The sequence below is a fragment of the Stegostoma tigrinum genome, chromosome 4 (assembly GCF_030684315.1).
Source record: "Stegostoma tigrinum isolate sSteTig4 chromosome 4, sSteTig4.hap1, whole genome shotgun sequence".
Classification (NCBI taxonomy): domain Eukaryota; kingdom Metazoa; phylum Chordata; class Chondrichthyes; order Orectolobiformes; family Stegostomatidae; genus Stegostoma; species Stegostoma tigrinum.
Genome location: NC_081357.1, coordinates 21,743,406 through 21,768,015, shown reverse-complemented (window position 1 = coordinate 21,768,015; position 24,610 = coordinate 21,743,406). Strand labels below are relative to the sequence as shown.

The 24,610-nt window shown below is 44.6% G+C and overlaps 1 protein-coding gene across 1 annotated transcript; it reads right to left on the bottom strand.

Annotated features, from left to right (window-relative positions):
* Window positions 1-6,926: 6,926 nt before the first annotated feature.
* Window positions 6,927-22,964, bottom strand: LOC125452942 (myelin and lymphocyte protein-like). The gene is made up of 4 exons (XM_048531942.2): window positions 22,751-22,964; window positions 18,633-18,800; window positions 17,258-17,383; window positions 6,927-8,024 (listed from the first exon to the last, which is right to left on the bottom strand). Exons 1-4 carry the CDS (start codon window positions 22,838-22,840, stop codon window positions 7,947-7,949), a joined length of 462 nt encoding a protein of 153 aa, XP_048387899.1. The 5' UTR covers window positions 22,841-22,964; the 3' UTR covers window positions 6,927-7,946.
* Between the last annotated feature and the right edge of the window lie 1,646 nt (window positions 22,965-24,610).

Sequence of the window (24,610 nt, the reverse complement as noted above, 5' to 3'; positions counted from 1 at the left end):
TAGTTGAAACTGGGAGGTTAGGTTGGCCATTACAGGCCAGATAAAGATACTTTATCTTTATCTTACGCAAAACAGTCATCTAATCTACATTTGGTCTCGCCGATGTAGAGAAGACCACATCGGGAGCACTGAATGCAATAGAATAGGTTGGAGGAGACGCAGGTGAAGCTCTGTCTTGACTGGAAGGACTGTTTAAGGCCCTGAATGGAGATAAGGGAGATGGTGTGTGGGCAGTGTTGCATCTTTTATGGTTACAGGGAAGGTACCGGGCAGATTGGAGTGGTTTGGTGAAAGTCACTCCTCTGTTATTACATCAAGGAAGAGGAAGGAGGTGTCTGAGATAAGCCAAGTGAATTTGAGGATGAGGTGGAAGTTGTTAGCGAAGTCAATGCATGGCTTCATTTCAGCCTGGGTGCAGAACGCAGCACCGATGCAGTCAGTGATGTAACTCTCACAGACGGGGCCACATACAATCCTCAAACCAACTCCCTCCCCACTTTCCAGTCTGATCCTGTTCCTCTGACAGCCGCCAGTTATAACCCAACTTACTCTTGGTTCATGACAATCGACAACATTTCCCAGTCACAGACAACTTCAACTCCCCTTCCCATTCCCTGAACAACATGTCCATCCTGGGCCTCCTCCAGTGCCACAACGATGCCACCCAAAAACTAGAAGAACAGCACCTCATATTCCACCTGGGAAACCTTCAACCCAATGATCTCAATATGGACTTTACAAGCTTCAAAATCTCCCACCCCCAACCTTATCCCAGACCAGCCCCTCCTCTCATCCCTGGCTCCTTGGCCTGCCCCTCCCTCCTCACTGACCAACCCCCATCCCAACTCCCTTTCTACACTCACCTTTACTGGCTCCATCCCCGCCTCCTTGACCTGTCTGTCTTCTCTCCACCTATCTACTCCTCCATCTACCTTCTACCATCACCTCCCCCTCTCTGTATTTACTTCAGAGCTCTCTTCCCCCGCCCCCATTTCTGAAGAAGAGTCCAGACCCGAAACATCAGCTTTCCTGCTCCTCTGATGCTGCTTGGCCTGCTGTGTTCATCCAGCTCCACACCTTGTTATCTCAGACTCCAGCATCGGCAATTCCTACTATCTCTGTTATAGACTACTCCTGCTCCTGAACCTTTACGTTCTTAAAGGCATTAAAACATGAGTCAGTAAAACCAAAAAGTAATAATCTCACATCTCCACCTCTGCTCTGCAGCATTCTTTCAATGGCACGCAGACATGGGTAACACAGAGACAGCACAGCTCCCAGTGTTTTGACCACAACACCTACACCTGAATTTAATTGTGTTGTGTTTCATTTCACATTTCCCTACAGTAGCTCTATTTGTTGCACTGCCGTTGTTGTACTTTGTATCTTTCTCATCTGCCAAGACTAGTGTTCACTTTCGCTTGTTTGCACATATTTTTCTTCCGGTTTCATGCAGTCATTTAACTCCTTTGTTGTCTGAGGTTTTGCTTTTAGCAAGTACCGGTATAAGTTGGTTCTGTATCAGATTAAATTCTTTCTTGAATGCCTTCCAACTAAGGTTAGAGATAACAAAGTGTGAGGCTGGATGAACACAGCAGGCCAAGCAGCATCTCAGGAGCACAAAAGCTGATGTTTCGGGACTAGACCCTTCATCAGAGAGGGGGATGGGGTGAGGGTTCTGGAATAAATAGAGAGAGGGGGAGGCGGACCGAAGATGGAGAGAAAAGAAGATAGGTGGAGAGGAGAGTATAGGTGGGGAGGTTGGGAGGGGACAGGGAAGACGGACAGGTCAAGGAGGTGGCAAGAGGTTAGTAGGTAGGAGATGGAGGTGCAGCTTGGGGTGGGAGGAAGGGATGGGTGAGAGGAAGAACAGGTCAGGGAAGCAGAGACAGGCTGGGCTTCCTATACACCTGTATTCCTCATGCAGATGGCCTCAAGGCCCTCTGCTACTTCCTGTCCCGCAGGCCCGACCAATCCCCCTCCACCGACACCCTCATCCGCCTAGACGAACTCGTCCTCACCCTCAACAACTTCTCTTTCAATTCCTCCCACTTCCTACAAAGGGGGTGGCCATGGTTATCCACATGGGCCCAAGCTATGCCTGCCTCTTTGTAGGTTACGTGGAACAGTCCCTCTTCTGCATCTGCACAGGCCCCAAACCCCACCTCTTCCTCCGTTACATTGATGACTGTATCGGCGCCGCCTCTGGCTCCCCAGAGGAGCTCAAACAGTTCATCCACTTTACCAACACCTTCCACCCCAACCTCAGGTTCACCTGGGCCATCTCCAACACATCCCTCACCTTCCTGGACCTCTCAGTCTCCATCTCAGGCAACCAGCTAGAAACAGATGTCCATTTCAAGCCCATTGACTCCCACAGCTACCTAGAATACACCTCCTCCCACCCACCCTCCTGCAAAAATTCCATCCCCTATTCCCAATTCCTCCGCCTCCGCCGATCTGCTCCCAGGATGAGGCATTCCACTCCCGCACATCCCAGATGTCCACGTTCTTCCAGGACCGCAACTTTCCTCCCGCAGTGGTCGAGAACACCCTTGACCGCGTCTCCCACATTTCCCGCAACACATCCCTCACACCCCGCCCCGCCACAACCGCCCCCAGAGGATCCCACTCGTCCTCACATACCACCCCACCAACCTCCGGATACAACGTATCATCCTCCGACCCCACCACCCAAGACATTTTTCCATCCCCACCCTTGTCTGCCTTCCGGAGAGACCACTCTCTCCGTGACTCCCTTGTCCGGTCCACACTCCCCTCCAACCCCACCACACCCGGCACCTTACCCTGCAACCGCATGAAATGCTACAATTGCCCCCACACCTCCTCCCTCACCCCCATCCCAGGCCCCAGGATGACCTTCCATATCAAACAGAGGTTCACCTGCACATCTGCCAATGTGGTATATTATATCCATTGTACCCGGTGTGGCTTCCTCTACATTGGGGAAACCAAGTGGAGGCTTGGGGACCGCTTTGCAGAACACCTCCGCTCTGTTCGCAACAAACAACTGCACCTCCCAGTCGCAAACCATTTCAACTCCCCCTCCCATTCCTCAGACATGTCCATCATGGGCCTCCTGCAGTGCCACAATGATGCTACCCGAAGGTTGCAGGAACAGCAACTCATATTCCGCTTGGGAACCCTGCAGCCCAATGGTATCAACGTGGACTTCACAAGCTTCAAAATCTCCCCTTCCCCTACTGTACCCCAAAACCAGCCCAGTTCTTCCCCCCCCCCCGCATCCCAAAACCAGCCCAGTTCTTCCCCCCGCCCCCGCATCCCAAAACCAGCCGAGCCTGTCTCTGCTTCCCTAACCTGTTCTTCCTCTCACCCATCCCTTCCTCCCACCTCAAGCCGCACCTCCATTTCCTACCTACCACCTCATCGCACCTCCTTGACCTGGCCGTCTTCCCTGGACTGACCTATCCCCTCCCTCCCTCCCCACCTATACTCTCTTCTCTACCTGTCTTGTTTTCTCTCCATCTTTGGCCCACCTCCCCATCTCTCCCTATTTATTCCAGTTCCCTCTCCGATGAAGGGTCTAGGCCCAAAATGTCAGCTTTTCTGCTCTTGAGATGCTGCTCGGCCTGCTGTGTTCATCCAGCTTCACACTTTGTTATCTTGGATTCTCCAGCATCTGCAGTTCCCATTATCACTGATTCCAACTAAGGTTAGTTGCTTTGCCCATTACTGGATTTGTTCAGTGTTCTGTGGCAGTGTGGCCATGCACAAACAGAAAAAAAAACCGAATGGTTGAAGCAATATTGGAGTTTGTATTGAAGCTCTGGTCACAAACATCTGGAATGTGATATAATTTTAGGACACTTTGGAAAAAAAATGAAGGCCTTGGAATTAATCCAACAACAAAGTGCTATCAGGCCTCCAAGGATTAAATTATGAGGAGAAATTTTAGAAATTAGGCTTGCACTCATGGAATATAGATGTTTAAGTGGGGCCTTGATTATCTTTCTTCCACTTTTGAAAAGAACTGATTGGCTAGCCAAAGAACAACATTTTCATTGATTGGCTGGTCAAGGGTAAGGAATCACATCATCAAAATCAGAGGCAGGCCATTCACAAGAGAGGTGAGAAAAAGGCTCTTATCGTTCAAAAGATGACCAAAGTATTGACCTACCTCACACAAAGACTGACTTTTTAAAATTCAATTGTGGTAATGTGGGCTTCACTTGGGTTCAATTCCTGCCAAAGCAGACAGTGGAATTTGTTTTGGCTATCAGATTCAATCTGGAATTAAGAGTTTAGCCATGACCACAAAACCATTGTTGATGGTCAGGCAAAACCCATTCAGTTCGCAAATACCCTTTAGGGTAGGACATCTGCTGCCTTTATTTGGTCTGGCTGACACATAACTCCAGACTCACAGCAAAGTGTTTGACTGTTTATAGTGTCCTCCGGGCAATTAGGAATGGGTAGTCATTGACACCATCATCGCATGAATAAATAGAAACAAATCTCAATTTGATAACAAAAACCAAAGTTGCTGGAAAGGCCTAGCAGGCCTGGCAGCGTCTGTGAAGGGGAAAAACCAGAGTTAACATTTCGGGTCCAGTGACCCTTCCTCAATTTGTTAATCTCAGCACTCCAAATAACCTTCTCAACAGTACCTTCCATCACTGCTGACCAAACATCTGTCCTCTTTTGCCTTAAAAATGTTTAAAGATTCTGCTTCACCTGTTTTTTTGAGAAAGAGCATTCCAAAGATTTGTAACTCAGTGAAAGAATCTGTCTCTATCTTAAGTTGGCCTCTCATTCTAGATTCTCCCACAAGAGGAAACATCTGAGATGACATATTCAAACAGGAAGATTTTTGTATACTTTTGCCTTGAACGTTAGGGACACAGCTTTATCAAGCCAAAAGAGGTAGGAATACATGTTACGGAACTGGAAAGATACTCCCTATGCACCGCCTCTCCCCTACAACCTTCCCCCACCCCCACCATTCTCACCCACCCACAGAGCTCTACTTTTTGAATTCAGTCATGAGATTATGGGCATCACTGGCTGGGCCTGTATTTATCCCTAATTGCCTTTTGAAGGTTATTAATGAGATGCAGTCCATTTGGAGTGCATATCCCCACAACGCCTGAGGGGAAGGGAGCTCCAGGATTTCATCCCAATAACAGTGGAGGAACACGGACATATTTTGATGTCAAGATGGTGAGTGGCTTGGAGGGGAACCTAAAGAATGTTGCTGAATTTCTGAAGTTGTAAATAGAGTACCTGGCCATTTAAAATCAATCAAATGACTTATCAATAAAGGTGACAGCTAGCTTCTTTTCCCTGACGCTCCAATTCCACGATTGAGATTTTATTTTTAAAAATAGTCACAAGTTCCAAAAGTCCTATAAAGTGGCTGAATAACTTTTTACTGACTTTAAGGCTTTTCTGTAAATCAGATTCCCCTCTGGCATGGGCTCATGAGTGGACATTCTGCTAGCATACAGCATAGCAGGAGCTAGTGATGTGACAGTATCTTACCCAAGTAGTAATTGTGAAATACAGCCCAGGGCTCAAATCCCAACATGGCAGCTTGGGGCAAGTGAATGCGAAGGCTGGCATGTGAGGGGGAGTGAGCCAAGTAGCCTCTACTCTACTATTAAATAAGGCCACAGCTGGTCCAATTGTAACCTCAAAGCTACATTCCCATCCAGGCCTGATAATCTTTTATCCAACCACTTAACAAGAAAGTGTCTACTTCTGTCTTTAAAATATTCATAGGGTCTGCTGCACCATCTTTTCAGGAAGAGTTCCAAAGTCTCAAGACCTTTGGACAGAAAAATTCCCTATCAACCTATATGGATGGCCCCTATTTTTGAGCATTCCCCCTGTGTGTTCACCTATCAAGGACCCTCAAGATCTTGTGTAAGTCAATCAAGTGACTTCTTACTCTTTGAAACTCCAACAGATACAAAGGCTTAACTGTTCACTACTTCCTCATAAGACAGCCCACCCATTCCGAACATTGGTCTAGAAAACCTTCCAAACTAATTCAAGTGTCTTTACATCCCTCAAGATAAACAATACTGTTTATAAGGGCATCTTTCTGCAGAGGCAAACACTCCCTACTTTTGTATTCAAATCCCCTTGCAGTAAATGTTAACTATTGCTAGCTTTCCTATTATTCATTATACTCACATTAAATTTACAATTAGTGTGCAAGGACACTTTGCATCTTAGATAAAATTAAAACCTTTCTTCCAAAAAAAAAAAATTTACATTTGCCAAATATTACAAGAGGTGTTGACAGGTTAGGTGAGTTGGTAACCTCATTTTCCCTTCACCAGCTTCTTCTTTACATTTTCTGCTTTGTCTCCTACCCCATTTTACTAATGGAGCTACATTTGCTTTCTTCCAATCCAATGAGACTGTCTCCAAATCCCAAAAAAAGTTACAGTAAAGATAGTACCATCAACTGTCTCACTAGCTACATCCCTACAGACCTGAGGGTGAAGTCATCTGTCACTGCAACCAAGAAGGCCTGTGTGCCAAATCTCAGGTAATTCAGGCCACCTTGCTGCATGATGCCAGCAACCAAGCTTACCACAATGCATCTGTGATCTACAGGTCAATTTTAGATTCCCCCCCTCCATCCCACTGCTTCCATCCAAATTATTGCGGTCAGTGCTGAAGGTTTTGAAGTGAATTGATGGGATGATAAGCATGTTGCCTTCATTCAAATCTGGTTCAGTAAGCAACATGACATTGTGTCTATTTGCTCAATGACTCATCTTATTTTGGATCTTGCTATATGGAAACAATGACAACTTTTATTTTAAAAAGAAGAAAGTTCATTGGTTTTAATACTTTGAATCCCTTGAGGCCATAGAAGCTTCTTTCCAAAATAATCTTTAAACTGTTGCAGAAGGAGTGGGAAACACAAGTATTTGGCGATACATTTATTTCATATGAAAACAAGGTAAAACCACAAATAGTTGCTTTATGCAGTCAATAGCAAGGCTTTTACTAAAAAAATTGGTAAAGTGAAATATAATCTTGCAGCCAAAAAAAATTGCAAGATGTTAAGTTGAGCAAACAAATTTTAGATTCAGATTGAAAAATCAGAACGAGGATTACTATAAATGCCTCAAAAAAGTTGAAACAAAATCTACTCAAGTATAAACAATTCAATTGGGTGAATAGCAGAAGTTGGATGGAGAGAATGTCTTAAACATTAAAATAGATGGCAGAATCTATTACAAATTAGAGCAAAGTGATCAAAAAATGCTCCTTTCTGGGATTGTGATTCATTCCCCCATTTTCCCCCTCCCAGGTTACCCCATATTGCAGAAAATGCACCAGCTTTTTTTTGTTTGGATAACAGTAGCTTCCTTCCCCCAACCTGTCTTGTGCCTGGGGTGGGAGGATTAACCACTAAGAATTTGTAAGAGAAAAATCCCTATGCAAACTAATGGTTTGTAATCCATTGAAAAATTAAACTGCAGGCAGGGTCTCAGTCTTTCAATTGGTTCAGCATATAGTGTGGCACAAACAATATAGAAGCTGACCATGGGATACAGGATCAGCTTGTCCATTAATTAGGTCATGGATGATCTGCACTTATAGCATAATCCATTAACCAGACATCATTCTGGAGCCTTTAAACACCCCTACCAAAAACAAAAATTTAAAATTTGGTTTGAGACTAAAACTGGGCTTTCTTGATGGAAGCATTCCAGATTTCCACTTTCCTTTGGAGCTTTCAGTGTTCCGACCTTTAAATATTAAATATGTTTCAGGCATCGTTAGCTCCATGTGGTTAGTGTATAAAATGTGGTAATTATATAGTTGCAGGGAGAATTGATGTAAAACAATATTAAAAAAGGAAAGAACAAAAAAAAACAGCAAGTTTTGGGAAGGAGGAAACCTTCTGATTCGATGACATTTGATACTTGTGTTGATGTTCATGAGGCGTTCTTCCATCTCACTATTGACAATACCGCATGTATTGTATAAAGTAAGGTGGCCACAAATGCAAAGACCTGAAACAGGCAAGAGACAAGAGTTTACTACAGAAGTTATTAGCTTTCAAAATAGCCTGTGCTCTTAAGCATGAACTTTGATCCATGTTCCATTCTCATCTTGAGATATTGCAGCAATAGCTCACTAAAAAGGAGTGAGTCCAGCAGTTACCTATTAACCAGCCAAGCCTCAGGAAAATTCTTCAGCCAAAAACCAACTAAAATCAGGGAAGAAGAGTGGATCATTTGACCCATAAGACTACTCCACCATTCAATTAGCCTATGGCTGATCTAGTTAAAACTGCAACTCTATATTCCTGACAAATCAAGGATTTATGTCTGCCTTAAAAATATTCCATCCTTCTGCAGAAGGGCATTTGAAAGAATCCAACAGAAAAAGCTTTTTGAAGTGGACACCCCCTTACTTTTTGGAGTATGGCCCTGGCTCTGGAATCCCCCAAAAGTTGATACATGCTTTCAACATTTAACTGCTCAAGTCCCCTTGTACATTTCAATTAAGCCACCTGTATCCAAGCTCCACATGAAGATAGGCACAGGCTGTATCATAAGACAACCCACTCATTCCAGGCAATAGTCTAGCAAACCTCTGATCTGCTTCCAACACCGAACATCCTTCTGCAAGTAGTGGCCAGTGGCATACACACTACTCCAGATGCAGTCTAACCATTGCCCAGTATAACTGATGCAGAACCTCCCTGCTCTTGCATTTAGAATGTCCTGAACAATAAAACATCTAATTAGTTTTCTTGATTACTGATTGTATTGGCAATAATGTGCTAGAATGGCAGTGAAGATTCTGCAATCACAACTCCTTAAAAAATAGACATAGCTCATCTGGGGATCTGGTTCCTAATGATCACTACCCCAGTTGACTGAAGAACTGTCAGAGCAAAGGCAGAAGTGGACTCAACTAAAGGCTCCTGCACTCTTACCTGGGGCCATTGTTAATGTTTAAACAAAAACAAAAAGAAAATTAATTTCACCTACAGGTAATTTAAACAAACAAAAACCAATATTCTGCACTCCAACACCATTCATTGTGGGGAGAATGAAATGGTGTCAGACACATACTGTGGAAGTCTTGTGACAACAGATCATTGAACTGCCATGCTCCCCATGTGAGCTTACTGAAAGCAGATGAACAGGAACAGCTACCTGACAGTAACAGGTAGCCAATAAGCAAAGACATGGGGAAGAGGAAGATTCTAGTGATAATATTCTTGGTATGGGAGCAAGATTCCTGGTGCATGCAAGAACTCTGGCTGCCAGCAGGAAAAGTTGTGACTGAGCTCAAGCAGATCAACAGGGGGGGGGGCAGAGAAAAATCTGTTAATGCTTTGGGTCAGGTGACCCTTCCTCAGAACCACCACCCCCACCCCCCACTTCAGATGCTGCCAGACCATGCTGGGCTTTTCCAGCAAATTCTACTCTTTTGTTCCTGATCAACAGGTTTTTTTTTTTTGGGGGGGGGGGGGGGTGGAGGAAGGAAAGAAGGAAGGAAACCCCCCCTCTGCCCAAATAGATTCCCCATCACCTACAGGATTTGGGCCTTCGGTTAAATTTCCAGGAGACCATGATTCCTCATTGGACAGGTCTCCCAGAGGCAGCCTTAAGATCAAAAAAGTCTGTCACGGACTATTAGTCTCCAATGGAAGACTATTTGCAATGGCGGTAATCAGCATCATATACTCCCAGGTGATGTCCCAGATGTGTCCCAAGAACCAAATCAGACAAGCAAGTCTTCCAACTGAATCAGCAGGTCCAAAGGAAAAAACAGACGAAAACACACCACATAAAAAGGCACTAAAACAGTTCAGTCCCAAGAGAGGGTGCCATCCATCATTACCCTAATGAACCACAAACCAGACAATGGCTTTGCTCACTCCTGTGGAGAGTTTGCTGATTCAGTTATTGAAAGAAGGGGGTGTGTGCATGTGGTGGGAAGATTAAAAACCCATTTGTCATCTTGAACCAAAAGAAAACAACATGTACAGTCTAGAGTGAAATCAAGTGACTGAGTGGAAACTCAAGCTTGAAAAAAAAGCTAAGCAGCTCTGAAACTGTCCTGATGAAAGTTAGTGCTTTAAGAGCAAAGGCAAGAAAGGTTGTGTGGAGCATTCGCAAACAAAAGTTAGTTTGCTTGATTTGGGGGAAGGCTGCAGCGACAAGTCCCTGGATTTGTATTCGAGGCTGATGTACATGGGCAGGATCCCACTGTGGCAGAAGATACTATGTGAATTCAGTACAAACAACTTGCCCATTGGTGAACATGTGACCAGTGCTGATCACCCCAGAAACCCCATTTGGTTCACAAAAAAGTCAAGAGCCAAATCACGCCCATCTGATCCAGCCCACATGTGATTCCAAGCAAACAGTTGGCTGACTCAGTCTCCATCCCAACTGTCCAGAGACCAGTTGGGTGTTGGCATATTTAATGATGTCCAAATCCCCTGAGTATTTTTTTTAAAATCCACCTAATTCCAGCACAAGATCAAGAACCAAGTTAATGGTGTCTGTTTTCTCTCCCACCTATCCACCCACTTCACTGATCAATCCCAACACTGCCTACCTGCACTTGCCAGGCATCATCCCACTTACCTTCCCCAGCCCCACCTCTATCTCTGAGCTCCCTTCCTGTTCCCATTTCTGAAGTAGGGTCCCAACTCAAGATGTCCACTTTCCTGCTCCTCTGATGCTGCCTGGCCTGCTATGTTCCTCCAGCTCCACACTTCTGACTCTAGCATTGTCAGATTACTAAAGTAGAATGCTTTGAATAGTGTACATTTGTAATAAGAAGGAAACATTAAACAAATATGACTGCTCCACACCAAAGTTAAACATTGCTGCAAAGTAGGATATGAACAGGACAAAATCATGCCTCAAACATGACATGCCTGGTTGTTTAGTGAACTTTGGGGAAAAAGACTAGGTTTACTTTATTCCTTCTTGGGTAGGTGGGTGCCAATGAAGAGGTCATCATTTATCACACCCAATGACAGTTGTGAATAGCCCCCGATAGTCCAAAAAGGCTTTTATCATCCTGGCTTGGAATGATATTCAGTCTTAAACAATGCTGGAGATCAGTGGGTCAGAGCATCTACAGAGAGAAAGCAAGCTAACATTGAGTCTAAACGACTTTGAGCTGAAGTGAGGTGTCAGGGGGAGCATTTATTCTATAGTTCTTTTTTGGGGGGGGGGGGGGGAAGAGGCAGGGGCTGGGGTGGGAGTGAGGAGTGCTGGTGGAGAAGAGATGTTGATAGTTGAAATTAAGTGATTAGAATGAGAGAATAGCAGAACAATGGTGTGTGTCCCCTGCCAAAAACTTTAAAGGCCAGATAGTTCCACTGGGATGGGGTGGCGAGGGCAAGTGGACGTAACAGAATGTGACAAGCTTAAAGAAAAAAAGTTGACAATTTGAAGGTGTTGAACTCGATATCAAGTCCAGAAGGCTGTAAAGTGCCTAGTCTGAAGACGAGGTGTTGTCCCTCCAGCTTGCACTGTGATTTACCACAGCACTGAAGCAAGCCTGAGGATAGAATGTGGGCACATGCACAGGATGCAATGTTAAAATGGGGGAGATAGTGGCCTGGTGGTAGTATTGCTGGTCTATTAATCCAGAGGGGGTTCTGGGGACCTGGGTTCAAATCCTGCCACAGATGGTGGAATTTGAGATCAATAAAATATCTGGAACTAAGAATCTAAGGATGACTATAAATCCATTGTCAATTGATGAAAACCCACCTGGTTTACTCATGTCCTTCAGGGAAGGAAACTGCCATCCTTACTTAGTCTGGCCTACATGTAACTCCAGACCCACAGCAATGTGGCCGATTCAACTGCCCTCTGGGCAATGAATGCTGCCTGGCCAGCAACACTCATCCCATGAGTAAGGAAAAAGCTACAGTAAGGTCAGGATGATGCTTGCTGACAGAGGGGTAAAGGTAGTGTTCAATGTGCTGTTTGTCAAAAAAGCAGAAGTGCTGCTGCTGAAATGAAACAGAACCAAACTGCTGGATAACCTCAGCAGCTCTGACAGCACCTTTGGAAAGAAAGCACACAGTCAGTCAATGTTTCAGGTAGTGACCCATCTTCCGAAGAATCATATCCAACCCAAAACATTGACTTTTTCTCTCTACAGATGCCACTAAACCTGCAGAGTTTCTCCAGCAATTTCAGCTTGTGCTTGTAAAGGTATGAGTTTCAGATGCCACTGCATTTTGCAGATGGTGCATACAGCCATTACGTTGTGGTGAAGGAAGTGAGTGTTTAATGATGTGGTGACAAGAGGGCTGCTTTGTCTGAGTTTTGGGGGGGGGGGGGGGGGGGGCAGTTGTTGTCAGAGCTAACTCATCCAAAGCAAGCATATCCCTTCACAAAAAAAGTGAAAGGTGGATGCACAGCAGGCCAAGCAGCATCTTAGGAGCACATAAGCAGACATTTCAGGCCTAGACCCTTTGACAGGTCTAGGCCCAAAACATCAGCTTGTGTTCCTAAGATGCTGCTTGGCCTGCTGGGTTCATCCAGCTCCATACTGTTCAGATTCTCCAGCATCTGCAGTTCCCATTGTCTCTCATATCCCTTCACATTTGACTTAACCATCATCTACAAAAACAGCAGAGGCTTGGAGGAGATGATTTTCTTCACCAATGAAGTCCCCACCCTTGGATACTTCTTGTAGCTTATTCAGTCCAGTTGGTCTCGTGCTGATCCAGTATATTGGTAAAGATTTGGTAATGGCAGTGTGACTGAACATGGAGACATTGGTGAGCAGCATTTGTGCCAGACAGTCACCAGCCCTAGAAAAAGAATGTCTTGCCCACAGCAAGGCCTGAGCCGCAATGAAATAGAATTGAGTTCAGTGCAACCACTATCAACATCGCCACATCTGACCTCAAGTGGCAAAGGGGATTCATTTGGCAGCTTAAGGGTAGGCAATGATCTAGTGGCATTTCCACTAGAATTAGAGGGTAGCTTAGAGTCACAGTAGAATTCTGGGAGACATCACAACTGTGTAGCAGGTCAGAAAGAGCTTGGTGTTAAAGTATGGTCAAACCTGAAAACATTAGATTGGTGTTTCCCTCCCTCAGCGAGAAAAGTGGCCTCTGCGAGGTGACCAGCTGGAATAGTAAAGGTGTACTAGAAGCAACCATTAGGAGGGTGGGTCAGTGTTAGAGGAAGTGTGAGGCTTTCTGCCTGAGCAGGGGTACAGGTAAGGGCTCTGTCTGTCTAGACAGAAGGCAGGGGGAATGACAGTGGCATGCTCCTCTTGCAGGATGTGGGAGATCAGGGAGACTTCCAGCATCCCTGGTGGCTACACCTGGTGACAAGTGCCCCCCAGCTGCAGCTCCTGATGGACTACATTAGGGAACAGGAACAGGATTCACTCAGGATCATCCAGGGTGCAGAGAACATCATTGATACACGTTTATAAAGTGGTCACACCTAAAAAAGGTGCGAACTGCAGGTAGCTAGGCGACCACCCAGCTGCAGAAAGTTTTTGGGCAGGGAGTGTGGGGAGAAGCAGCAAAGACAGGGTGGGTGCAGAATTCGTGATCATTCCCCTAGGTAACAGGTATAGCACTTCGGATATTGTTGGGTTGGGGGCACAGGGTGGAGAGAGTGCTCCCACCATATAAAAGGAGAGTCAGGGGACTGACACTATGACTGGCTCAGGGGTAGGGTGCAAATCAGAGGGATAGGAATCTCAAAAGTGACGTGGACAGGCAGGAGATTCTGTGGCCACAGTAAAGACAATAGGGTGGTGTTGCCTCCTGGGTGCCAGGGTTAAGAATGTCTGAGCAGTTGCAGAACATTCTGAAAGCAGGGAGGGTGAACATCCACCTTGTCTACCCATGTCACTTGTACTGATGTGCACAAAGGGACCAGGTCCTGTGAAGTGAGTACAGGGAGTTAGGTAAGAAGTTAAAAAGCAGGACAGAAGGTAAGAATCTCTGTATTACTCCCGGTGGGATGTGGCACTGAGAATAGAAAGATAAGCTAGATGCACACTTGGCTGAGGAGAGCAGAGTTTTCAGTTCTTGGATCTGGGGGTAGGAGCGACCTATACAAGAGGGCTGGGCTGTACTTTAACCAGAAGTGGTCTAATATCCTTACAGAAGATTTTCTAGCATTACCCAGGAGGGCTTAAACTAATTGGGGGGGGGGGGGGGGGGGGGGGGGGGAGGATGAGGAGATGCCATTTTGATGAGAGAGGGCATAAGTGCTTAGAAAGGATATTCTTGAATCATCAAATGAGGCCAGATGGTTTGAACTTTGACCATCACCTTTTGTCTGGGGACTGTACTTAACATCACTGCCACCCCCACCCTGCCCCACTCCACCCCCAAAGAGTTGCTAGGTACTAGAGGAGATGTGTAGAGATTGCAGATACTTGTAGGAATAAGACAGTAGTACTGGTTGGAGACTTTCCCTGTACTAACTGGACCACCCAAAGTGTAAAATGTCTGGATGGGGTGGAATTTATCAAACGTGTCCAAGAAAGTTTAAGACAACAAGTGGAAGGCACTGCTCAGGAGGGTGCAACAATGGGCCTCTTGGGAAAGGAAGTCAGGCAAGTGACTGAAGTGTCAGTCAGATAGCACTTCAGTCCAGCAACCATAACTATATTAAAACTAGGACAGGTCCACAGGTGATGCAAAAAAACTGAAGCAGGGCCAATTTTCAGGCCATTAGGCAGGGTCTAGCAATAGTCAACTGGGTGACTGTTTTGAAGGAAGAGGAATGGCTGGTAAATGGGAGGCTTTTAAAAAGCACAAGGTCAAGAGGTCAGGGACATTATGGCCCCGTTAGGGTGAAGGGAAAAGCCGGCAGGTTTAGGGATGCCTGGCTGATGAGAGATATTGAGGCTGTGGTCAGGCACAAGGCAGCCGTGCGTGTACGTGGGAAGTCAGGAGAGAAAAAACCCACCACACACCAAGGGATAGTTCTGGCAGATAAACAATGCCAAGAGGTTCTATAACTATATTGAGAATAAAGGTGGCCAGGGAGAATAGGTCTTCTTAAAGAAGAGCATGGCCATCTAATGTGTTTAGACAGGAGAAAATCGTGGATGCTATGGAAATAAGAATAATAAATGGAAAGTGTTCTGGACTACATACATATTACCAGAGGAAAAAAAAGGTGCTTGCAGCCTTAGATTGCATTACTGGTCAAATCCATCCTCAGACATTGTGGGAGGCAAGGGAAGTACTTGCAGAGGCCCATGGAGATTTTTTGCTTTGTCTTTAGTCACTGAAGTTCAGCAAGACTAGAGGGTGGCTCATGTTGTTTCGTTGTTTAAGAAACGTAGCAAAGCCAAACTAGGGAACCACAGGCCAGTGAGCCCGATAGGTAAACGAGGGGCATAGATAGGATGAATGCATGCCATCTTTCCCCACTAGGATTAGGAATTGAAAACTAGACAGCGTAGGTTTAAGGAGAGAGGCGAAGGTTTAAGAAGGACTGGAGAGGCATCTTCAGGCCAAGCTTGCTGTGTATATGGAGTAGGCTGCCAGATAAGTGTGAGGCAGGCACAACATTTGGATAGGTACACACGAAGGGTTAAAGGGATAGGGACCAAATACAGGCAATCGGAACTAGCTGAGTTGACACCGTGGACCAGTCGGGGCTGAAGGGCTGGTTTCCTTGCTGTATTGCTGACTTTAAACTAGTTATCTGGAGACCGAGGCTTGAATCCCACCACAGGATATTGTGGAATTTGAATTCAACAATAACCTGGCAATAAGAGAGAATCTAACAATGACCATAAAGCCACTGCCAGGAAAAAACCTACAGCTCACATCTTTTGGGGGAAAGAATTCTGCTGCCCTTACCTGGTTTAGCCTACATGGGGCTTCAGAACCAGAGCAATGTGACTTAACTGCCCTCCAACCAGTTAGGGATTGGTAATAAATACTGGCCTAGCCAGTGATGCCAAAATCCCACAAATGAATGAAAGCTGAAGATAACCTGGAACACTATCCTACAAACTATACAGAGGAACATGGAGCCTGTTCTGCAGTGCTACTGGGTTCGAGTCTCACCTTCCCTAGACAGGCGTGATAACATGTTAGTGGGCAGGTTGATTAGAAGAGATCTGCCTTGAGGAGCTGAAGTTGAGATTATCTTGGCAATAACTCAAAACATCTTCTGCCAGGCAGAACTTCAGCTTGTAGAGCTTGCCTCAGCTGTGCTGAGATCCCTCTCAGCCCAGTTTCTCTCCACAGATACTGAATCTGGCAGTATTTCCATATTTTTAAAGTGGACCAAGTCTTATTGTTGACATCCAGAGCAGTCACACCATTTTAACACTTTTGTCCAGGCTGAGTGAGGCTGAAGCATGACTTGCAGTCATAGGGGCCCTGACAGGACCCAAACAAGGAGGCTACTGATGAACACGTATCATGCAATAGTCTTGTCAGCGACTCCTTCCAGTCCATACTTTAACATTAGCTTACAAAATGTAACATTGGACTGGCTGGATTGCCTCGCCTAGACAAATTTTTCCTCATTGGTCAGATGTTTAAGCTAAGCTGGTCCAGTGCGACTGCAAGTGCCCACTAACATGTTATCACACCTGTCTAGGGAAGGGGAGACTCAAACCCAGTAGCACTGCAGAACAGGCTCCATGTTCCTCTGTATAGTTTGTAGGATAGTGTTCCATGTTATCTTCAGCTTTCATTCATTTGTGGGATTTTGGCATCACTGGCTAGCTCCAGAACAAGCCTTTAGAACTCTGTCACAGACCATAGGCTTTGATGCACCCAAAACTCCAAGCCTTTTCAGCATTGTATTACACAAATGGGATGCTTCAAGAAGAGGCAAAGATGGATCATCCCCTCAGCAATCTGCCAGAGGAGAGTTGCAAATACTATGCTTTGTCTTTTACACAAGCACAATTCCACTGCCATCTAAACTGGACATGCTCATTGCGTTCAGTTGCTTCTTATTTTTCTGCCATGACTGGATTGGGCAGCACTGCTGAGTCTGGATCTAATCTTTTATTTAGATGACTGCTTAGCTGTCCATTGTATGCCCTTGCTGTTACATGCTTCTCCAAGCTGGCATCCTGCTCCTGCCTGGTTCCCATTAAGCGTTCTAGTTCATTTTTATTCTGCTGTCTGACACCATTAATTCTACAGATAAGGGAAAAAAGGTCCATTTTGACTATTAAGCATCACATCGCTCAGGTATGCAGCTCAAAAAGCAAAATGCACAACAAAAAGATGACTTACTGAGGCAGCAATGTTGATTCTGAAATTCTTTTGATTCTGTAGGACAAGATGAATTCTTGTGTCATGAGCCTCCAGAACAGCAATACTTAAATAAAACACTGCCGCAATAAAGTGGTAGAAGACATCCTAAAGCAAGATGGAGCACCAAATGAGAACCCAATTCGCAGTTGTTTTGTAATATATATCTCAGGGCAGTCCACCCCTAATGATTCCCCTTCCCCCACAACACACTAAAACAAAACGGCCCAAAAATTATTGTTGGTGGATACACTGCCCATTTGAAAGTCAGTGACAATCTATTCAGAACCCTGCAATTGTTGGCTTAATTAGGAGATGAGATTATTATTCATGGTTCTAGCCAATAAAATGATTCAACACAGAGAAAATAGCAGTCAAGAAAAACCCTTAACCTTCATCATAGTTCTGTGAATAAGAGCAACTTGGCTGAGGATATTAGGTATCCCCAGGAAAAAAAAGCATAACCCCAGACAGAAAACTAGTGGCTAGCACTGGTGCCCAAGGTTCAAAACCACCCTTGGGCAATTCGTTATCTGTTTTGCACATTCTGTGTCAACATGGTTTTTCCTCCCACGGTCCAAAGATGTGCAGGGTAGGTGGACTGGCCATTCTAAATAGCCCAGTGTTCAGGAATGAGTAGGTTAGCCATGGGAAATGCAGGGTTACAGGGAAAGGGTGGTGGGTAGTGTGGGGAGTTTGGGTGGGGTGCTCAGGAGGATCAGTGGACTTTTTTGCTGAATGGCCTGTTTCCACACTGGAGATTTTAATGGATTCTACGAATTTCACTGCTTTGGACCAAATTACCCCCATTTAATTCCAAGCTTCAGTTGTCCCCAGATATGCCTGCCCACTCCAAACAGATTAAAGATAATGAATTGTCATCGATTTTTATTTAAAAACACCTTTCCTCCAAATGTTTGCATTTAATTTCTTAAAAGCTGGGCAGTTATTTTAGGGTTAGGCTGAATGTTATACAGTGTGGTGTCCACTGAATCTTGTGGCATAATCCAATGTTTCTTTCATTAAGAAAAGCAATGCTGTTCCCCCAGACTCCCCTCTTACAAATGTTCTGAGCAATGTCCTTTTATAAGTAATATACACACATTTTTAAAATAAAAGCAGAAAATTGCACTCCCACTGTCACTGTGACCAGAAACAATTCTCTTTTGCTGTCACTAGGACCAAGCTCTCACTTCATCCACAATTCTGTGTGTTATCCCTCCACAGAAACATTTTGATGTTAGAAGATACTTCCAGTTAGTTAATCTGGGAAGTAAGGCCACAACAGCAGATTTGTTTTGGGAGCTTTTTGGTTGTAGAAAAACTACAGGAAGATCATAGAAAGGCACAGACATACCACTGCACCCCATGCAGATGAACTGTTCTGAACTCCAGCCATGTACAGGATGAGCAGCAACGTAGTTATCACAAAGCAGAAAACTGAAACAAACATCACCCAGCCTTGATCAGCTGCAAATGCAACTCGAGCAGAAGCCACAAGGATCCAAACCAGGCCACCAAATACCTAGAAAGACAAACAAACATGGGCAAAACAAAAACACTAGTTAATTAACTACAAAATCTGACCTAGCTCTAGTGTCATTGCAGTTCTACGATGACTTGCCTCAAGCCACTTTGAGGCTGCTCAGAGGTTCAGTAACATTAACATCATTCAAATCACCACAAGGACTTTTAGGAACAGTGTTTATCAAGTTCAGAATATTAAAACCACTGGATCACCCTACATTGGAAAAAAGTAATAAAAATCACAAGTAAAGCAACAGTAGCAAAAAGTGAGCAAAATAAAATTTCAAGGGAGGCAAAGGCAGCAAACTTTTTATTTGTCTGATCTAAAGACTTTGCAATGCTATTCAGGAATAATTCAAGACAGTGGGTACAGGAATTCTTAGGAGGAAGAAATTACTTTGGATATATGGCTTTCAAATATCCCATAATTGAATTTGCTGTAGATGGATTGACATCCATGACTAGTTAGTACCTCAGACATCATGCAGCCAGCAAGTGACTTTTTGCAAAAACAAAACAACTTATGAAAGGATCACACCAGTTGGCCTCATTCCTAATCAATAAAGAGATTTCTGCTAGAAAAGTGTACACTGTGTGGATGTCACCCAAAAGGTAGACTTATGCTTGGCCAAGATGACCTCGTTAAATAAATACTCATTATTAGAGCTTTGTCCCCAAAAAAAGAAAGAGGGCAGCAAGGGAATAGGAAAACGACTGTCAGCCACAGCATCCAAAATATTGTCAATAGGCCTTGATAGGGAGAAAATTGGAGGGAAAGGAAAATGGAGCTTGGCAACATAACCTTAAAACGTTATTTCACTTCCAGTTTGTCTGAAATAAAGTGACTTTGTATTCCACAACTTTCATTCAACGTCCAATCTCATGGTTTCAAACGTCAGTCACAGCATTAATTAACCACAAGCTCAGGTTTACCTTCTAATTTTAGAACAATCACAGCTGTAGACAAGACTCCACCTTCAAACTCCACTTCAGCTACAATTCAGTTTCACCTTTAGCCTCGCCAATTCCAAACCCCAAAATGGAGCCTCAACTTCCACTTTAAAAATACAGAGCTTTCAGCAAGTGGATAACCTTGAGCAGTTTAATAGGCTAAGTAAGTAATTTACTGGAGAGAGTTACAACGCTGTGGAATTCAGTGTCAGAGCTGGAGGCAAAACCCAGATTAACATTCAGTCAGTTGGACAGGCATATGAAGGAAAAGCATATGAAGTGCAATCAATTATAATTAGAGAACTCAGAAGGCAATTTGTCCAAGGCCATGTTGGATTATTAGCATGAATTTGGAGATGGTGGGCAAGTGCCTCTTTTGCCCACTTCATACTCTCCTCCGTGCCCCCCCCCCCCATGTTTCATGCTTGCATATTTGCCTTGATTAATAAATAAAAGTTAACAAGAGACCAACTCAGGTGACCACATCACTTGATAAAATACTTTATTAAAAATGCTCTTCACAACTTGAGGAGTATCCTAAAGCACCAAAAGCCACAATATATTGCAGCACAGTTATGATGTTTTCACAGCCTTTTGGCCAAGATCAAATTACAGTGTACGACATGCAGTGGATAAACTCTCAAAAGCAGTGGGATGAAGGGTCTAGGACCGAAATGTCAGCTTTTGTGCTCCTGAGATGCTGCTTGGCCTGCTGTGTTCATCCAGCTCCACACTTACCTTGGTAATGACCATGATCATTTTAAGTGCTGTCAATTGTAGGATTAACAGAGGCCAAGGTGTCAGAGATAAGTACAGAGGAATTCAAATTGGCCACCCACCTAGGAGTCAGTAGAGAGACTCCAAATTTTGGGGGTATGCGATCAGCACAGAGTTGAGCCCGCAACCCCATTCTGAAGAAATTGTTAGCAACTGGGTCAGGGTCAGGTTCATTTAACTGTGATCCAACAAATTAAAGTTAGAACAAAGGCAAAACACAATGCTGGAGAAATGCAGCTGGTCTGGATGCATCTGTGGAGACAAAGAGAAAACTGACACCAAGTCCAGAGAGAGTAGGAACTGCAGATGCTGGAGATTGAGACAACCAGGTTGAGAGCTGGAGGAAGGGTCTAGGCCTGAAACGTCAGCCTTCCTGCTCCTTGGATGCTGCTTGGCCTGCTGTGTTCATCCAGCTGTACATCCTGTTGTCACCAAGTCCTGAGAGATAGTAGGAACTTCAGAAGCTGAAGTCAGAGGTAAGTGTGGAGCTGGAAGCACAGCAGGCCAAGCAGCAGAGGAGCAAGGAAGCTTACGTTTTGGGTCAGGATCCTGCTTCAGAAGAGGGGAGGGGGCTCTGAAATAAGTAGCCTGCGGAGGGGGGTGGTGAGAACAGTAGATATTAGGAATTGTCAGACCTGTGGCGTTTCCTCCAGCAAGCTTCTGCTTTGGTTTCAAATGCCAATCACCTGCTGTATTTTGCTTTTATATATAAATAGTGATTGTTCACCCTTTTAATGCACTCCCGCCTTCGGCCGGGGACAAGAAGCAATCCCCACTACCTCCCATTGCTACAGCTCTACACGCCAGCCCTCTGCCCCACGCAGAGTGAACTGAACTAACTGGTTCTTCCAGACCATGACAACATCCTCAGCCAAACTCGTTTCTACCGGAGGTGACCGGATGGAGATCAGCAACAAGATTTTTTGATCAATTCGCCGTGCCTGAGCCGAGGCTACAAAAGAACCGGGGGGGGGGGGTGGAGGAAAGAGAACTTAAAACCTTTAAGCTGCAAATACTATAATTTTTCATTGAAAAAAGTGCCTGGACTCCGAAATTGAGAGATTTACAAGGGGAGGAGTGGACATCAGTTAGTACCAAAAGTATGCATGTAGGGTTAGTATTTTATGAAAGGGGGAAAACAAACAACTTAGGGTGGTCGACTTTCGAGGACGTTTTAAAGAAAACTGCTTTTGCATCTGTAATAGCCAAGCGCAAGTGAAGGATGCTAAAATGCCAAGGCTAGCATTATCACTTGTTTTATACGGGAGACGAAAAAAGTTCTAGCAGCTAGTTTATAAACGTGATCGCAGTCAGCTCAAACCCCTAAAACAGAGCTGGCAATGTGCAGACCAGGAGGGTCAGGGGATGGGGAACATTACGCTTCGTACTAAAACGAGGCTGAATCTTCACTCAAACCCGAGGGATACCGGTCTCAATGAGCACTGAAGTTCCTTTCGCAAACTGATTTTTTTTGGGCGCGGGGGGAAACGAAGAGGAGGAAGGAGGAGACAGTAGTCGATGTAGTGTACTTGTACCGTTTGGCTATTTCTCCCCCCTCCCCCGGGGATCTCTAACCCTCCCATAAAAAAGGGGCTCAGCAAAATCCGGTATGGTGCTTCCACATAGTCCAGCTAAAACTTAAATCGGAGCCAGCCGTAACCTAGAGCCACAAAGCACTAACAGAAGAAGTGACACTTTTCACAAGAGTGAAAACATTAACATTTCTTCAAGCGTTATTGATTTAACTCAGAAGTCAAACCTCTTCCAATTTAAAAATACAATATCATTCATTGAGATACAAGTCACGGGGTTATTTTACATTTATTCCTTAAAACCTCCCACCCCCCCACCCCATGCTTATCCTCTGACCCCACTCCCCTACCTCCACGTTTGCTCTAGGTTCCCGAGCCCTTCCCCACCCCTCCTTAAAGTTATCCAGGCTTTTTTGTATTCTCACTACCACGCTCTTAAACTTCAGTCACCTCTCTTTTCCAATTCAGCCCCCTTTTTGACTGCATTTCGTACTTCACATCACCCATGGCTCCAGCACCGCGCCCCTCTCCTAAATCACATGCTTTCCATAAAGCTCCCAGAACATTTAGCTTGTTGGAAAACAAATTGGCTCAAACGCACACCACGTTTCACAGGAGGTAGCATGTCTTTTTTTCCCCTCAGAAAAAAACCAACCTGTTTTCAGTAAGATAAAATAACATTACTCACAAATTCACCCAACATCAGGATCTCTGGGAACGTTGTGCACACTTTCCCCCCAGAAGGTATGGGGCTAGTTGAAGCTGTTGGAGCCGACATGGTGCCACTTCGACCAAACAGCGGGCTTGTGGAAAAAGATTACCCAGCTAGTACAAACGCAATGGCAACTCTGAAATTGTTGGCCAAGTCTGCATCAGGATTGATATACCAGGGCCAGTTTGAGGGTGTGTCCCTCATTCAATCAGTCATCCCCAAACTGTTTTGCATCATTGAATTAATACCCGCCTCCGGGAGGGGAGGAGAAAACTGTGCAAAATGTATGAGTTAAGTCTCAGTCACCTGACTCTCCATGTACTCCTCTGTGCTGCACAAATGTCACCATGCTTTTATTCTGCTATATGCAGCTATAGTGGTTGAATTGAAGTTTTATCATATGGTGAAGTTTGGTCATTGTCTTTAGAGTTATGGAGATGTACAGCACAGAAACAGATCCTTGGGTCCAATTTGTCCATGCCGACCAGATCTCCCAAATTAATCTAGCCCTATTTGCCAGCATTTGGCCCATGTCCCTGTAAACCCTTCCTATTCATGTACCTAAATGACTTTTAAATGTTGCATTTATACCAGCCTCCACCACTTCGTCTGGCAGCTCATCCCATACACGCACTACCCTCTGTGTGGAAACATTACCCCTTAGGTCCCTTTTAAATCTTTCGAGGAACAGCATTACTGCATCAAGAGAACCTCTGTCAACTGACTGATTCAGAGCCTTAGAAATCCCTCCAACACCATGAAAGCTCACATAAATGACCACTCTTTGTGACCAATACCCCTCACTTAGTTACATTGCAACATCATGATAAATCATCCTTTCTATAGCAGCCCAAATGTCCATGTTGTGCAAAGTTTCCTACCTGAAATATAACACACTGCAGGCTTGGTGTCAAAAGTTTTGGGAGGTCCCTTTGTGCTAGCAAGGGAACTGTCCTGAGGACTCCCCAGCTAGAACATTTCCACCAGGATTCAGAATTTGTACGACTGCAACTGAATTACGAGAAGTACCACGAATTCTCCTTCCCCAAAGAATAATTCAGCAGTTTGGGGCACTGGGAAAACCGTTGACAACTTGATTCAAGTGAGGTCACAAGTTAGCAAGCAGATTGAGGACCATCTCCAGATGAGCACATCCACCAGAAATAAAGGCATCCAATTGTCCAGAGATGCAACAACAACTTTTATTCACATTGCACCTTTAAGAGTGAAACAATTTCTAGACTGTGGCTAGAATGAGTATTGGGAGTGGTGAGATTGAGCTAGGAGAAGGAAGTTAAGTAAGACCACAGTCTTAGTTCAAAGACCTTAGTACAAAGAGAGCAGGCAGTGGGGCTTTCAAACACTGTACTTGAAGTGGTAGCTGTGAGGTTTCAAAAAAGAAAAGTATATTTTGAGGATGGGGTGCAGGAGCTTCATCCCCCAACACATGCTCAAAAGCTACTTCTTTTCCTCAAAGTATGTCAAAAATGCATAAGTACCACAACAGGAATGTTGAAGAACTAGGCACAAAAACTCAATTTGTCTCTGCAGCACCTTCCACTCAATATGACTGCAATCATCTTACAATGTGCAACGCTTGCTCAAAATCAGGAGTACGAACCAAGAACACATTTCAAATTGAAAACAACTTGAGGTGCAATAGAACATAGAGCAGTACAGGCCTTCGGCTCGCAAAGTTGTGCTGACCTATTATTCTACAAAGATTAATCTACCCTGCATACCCTACATTTTACTATCATCCATGTACCTATCTAAGAGTCAATTAAAAGTCTCTAAAATACCTGACAGGAGAAGCAATAGAAACAGGCATCATTC

Bases quoted from the DNA above. Each gene is read 5' to 3' on its own strand.
- LOC125452942 (XM_048531942.2), bottom strand. From the start codon at position 22,840: ATGTCGGCTCCAACAGCTTCAACTAGCCCCATACCTTCTGGGGGGAAA. The intron at 18,801-22,750 runs GTGAGTAATGTT...TTGTCTTTCTAG, and splicing joins TCCTGATGTTGGGTGAATTT to GTATTTGGTGGCCTGGTTTG. The intron at 17,384-18,632 runs GTATGTCTGTGC...ATCTTGCTTTAG, and splicing joins CATCTGCATGGGGTGCAGTG to GATGTCTTCTACCACTTTAT.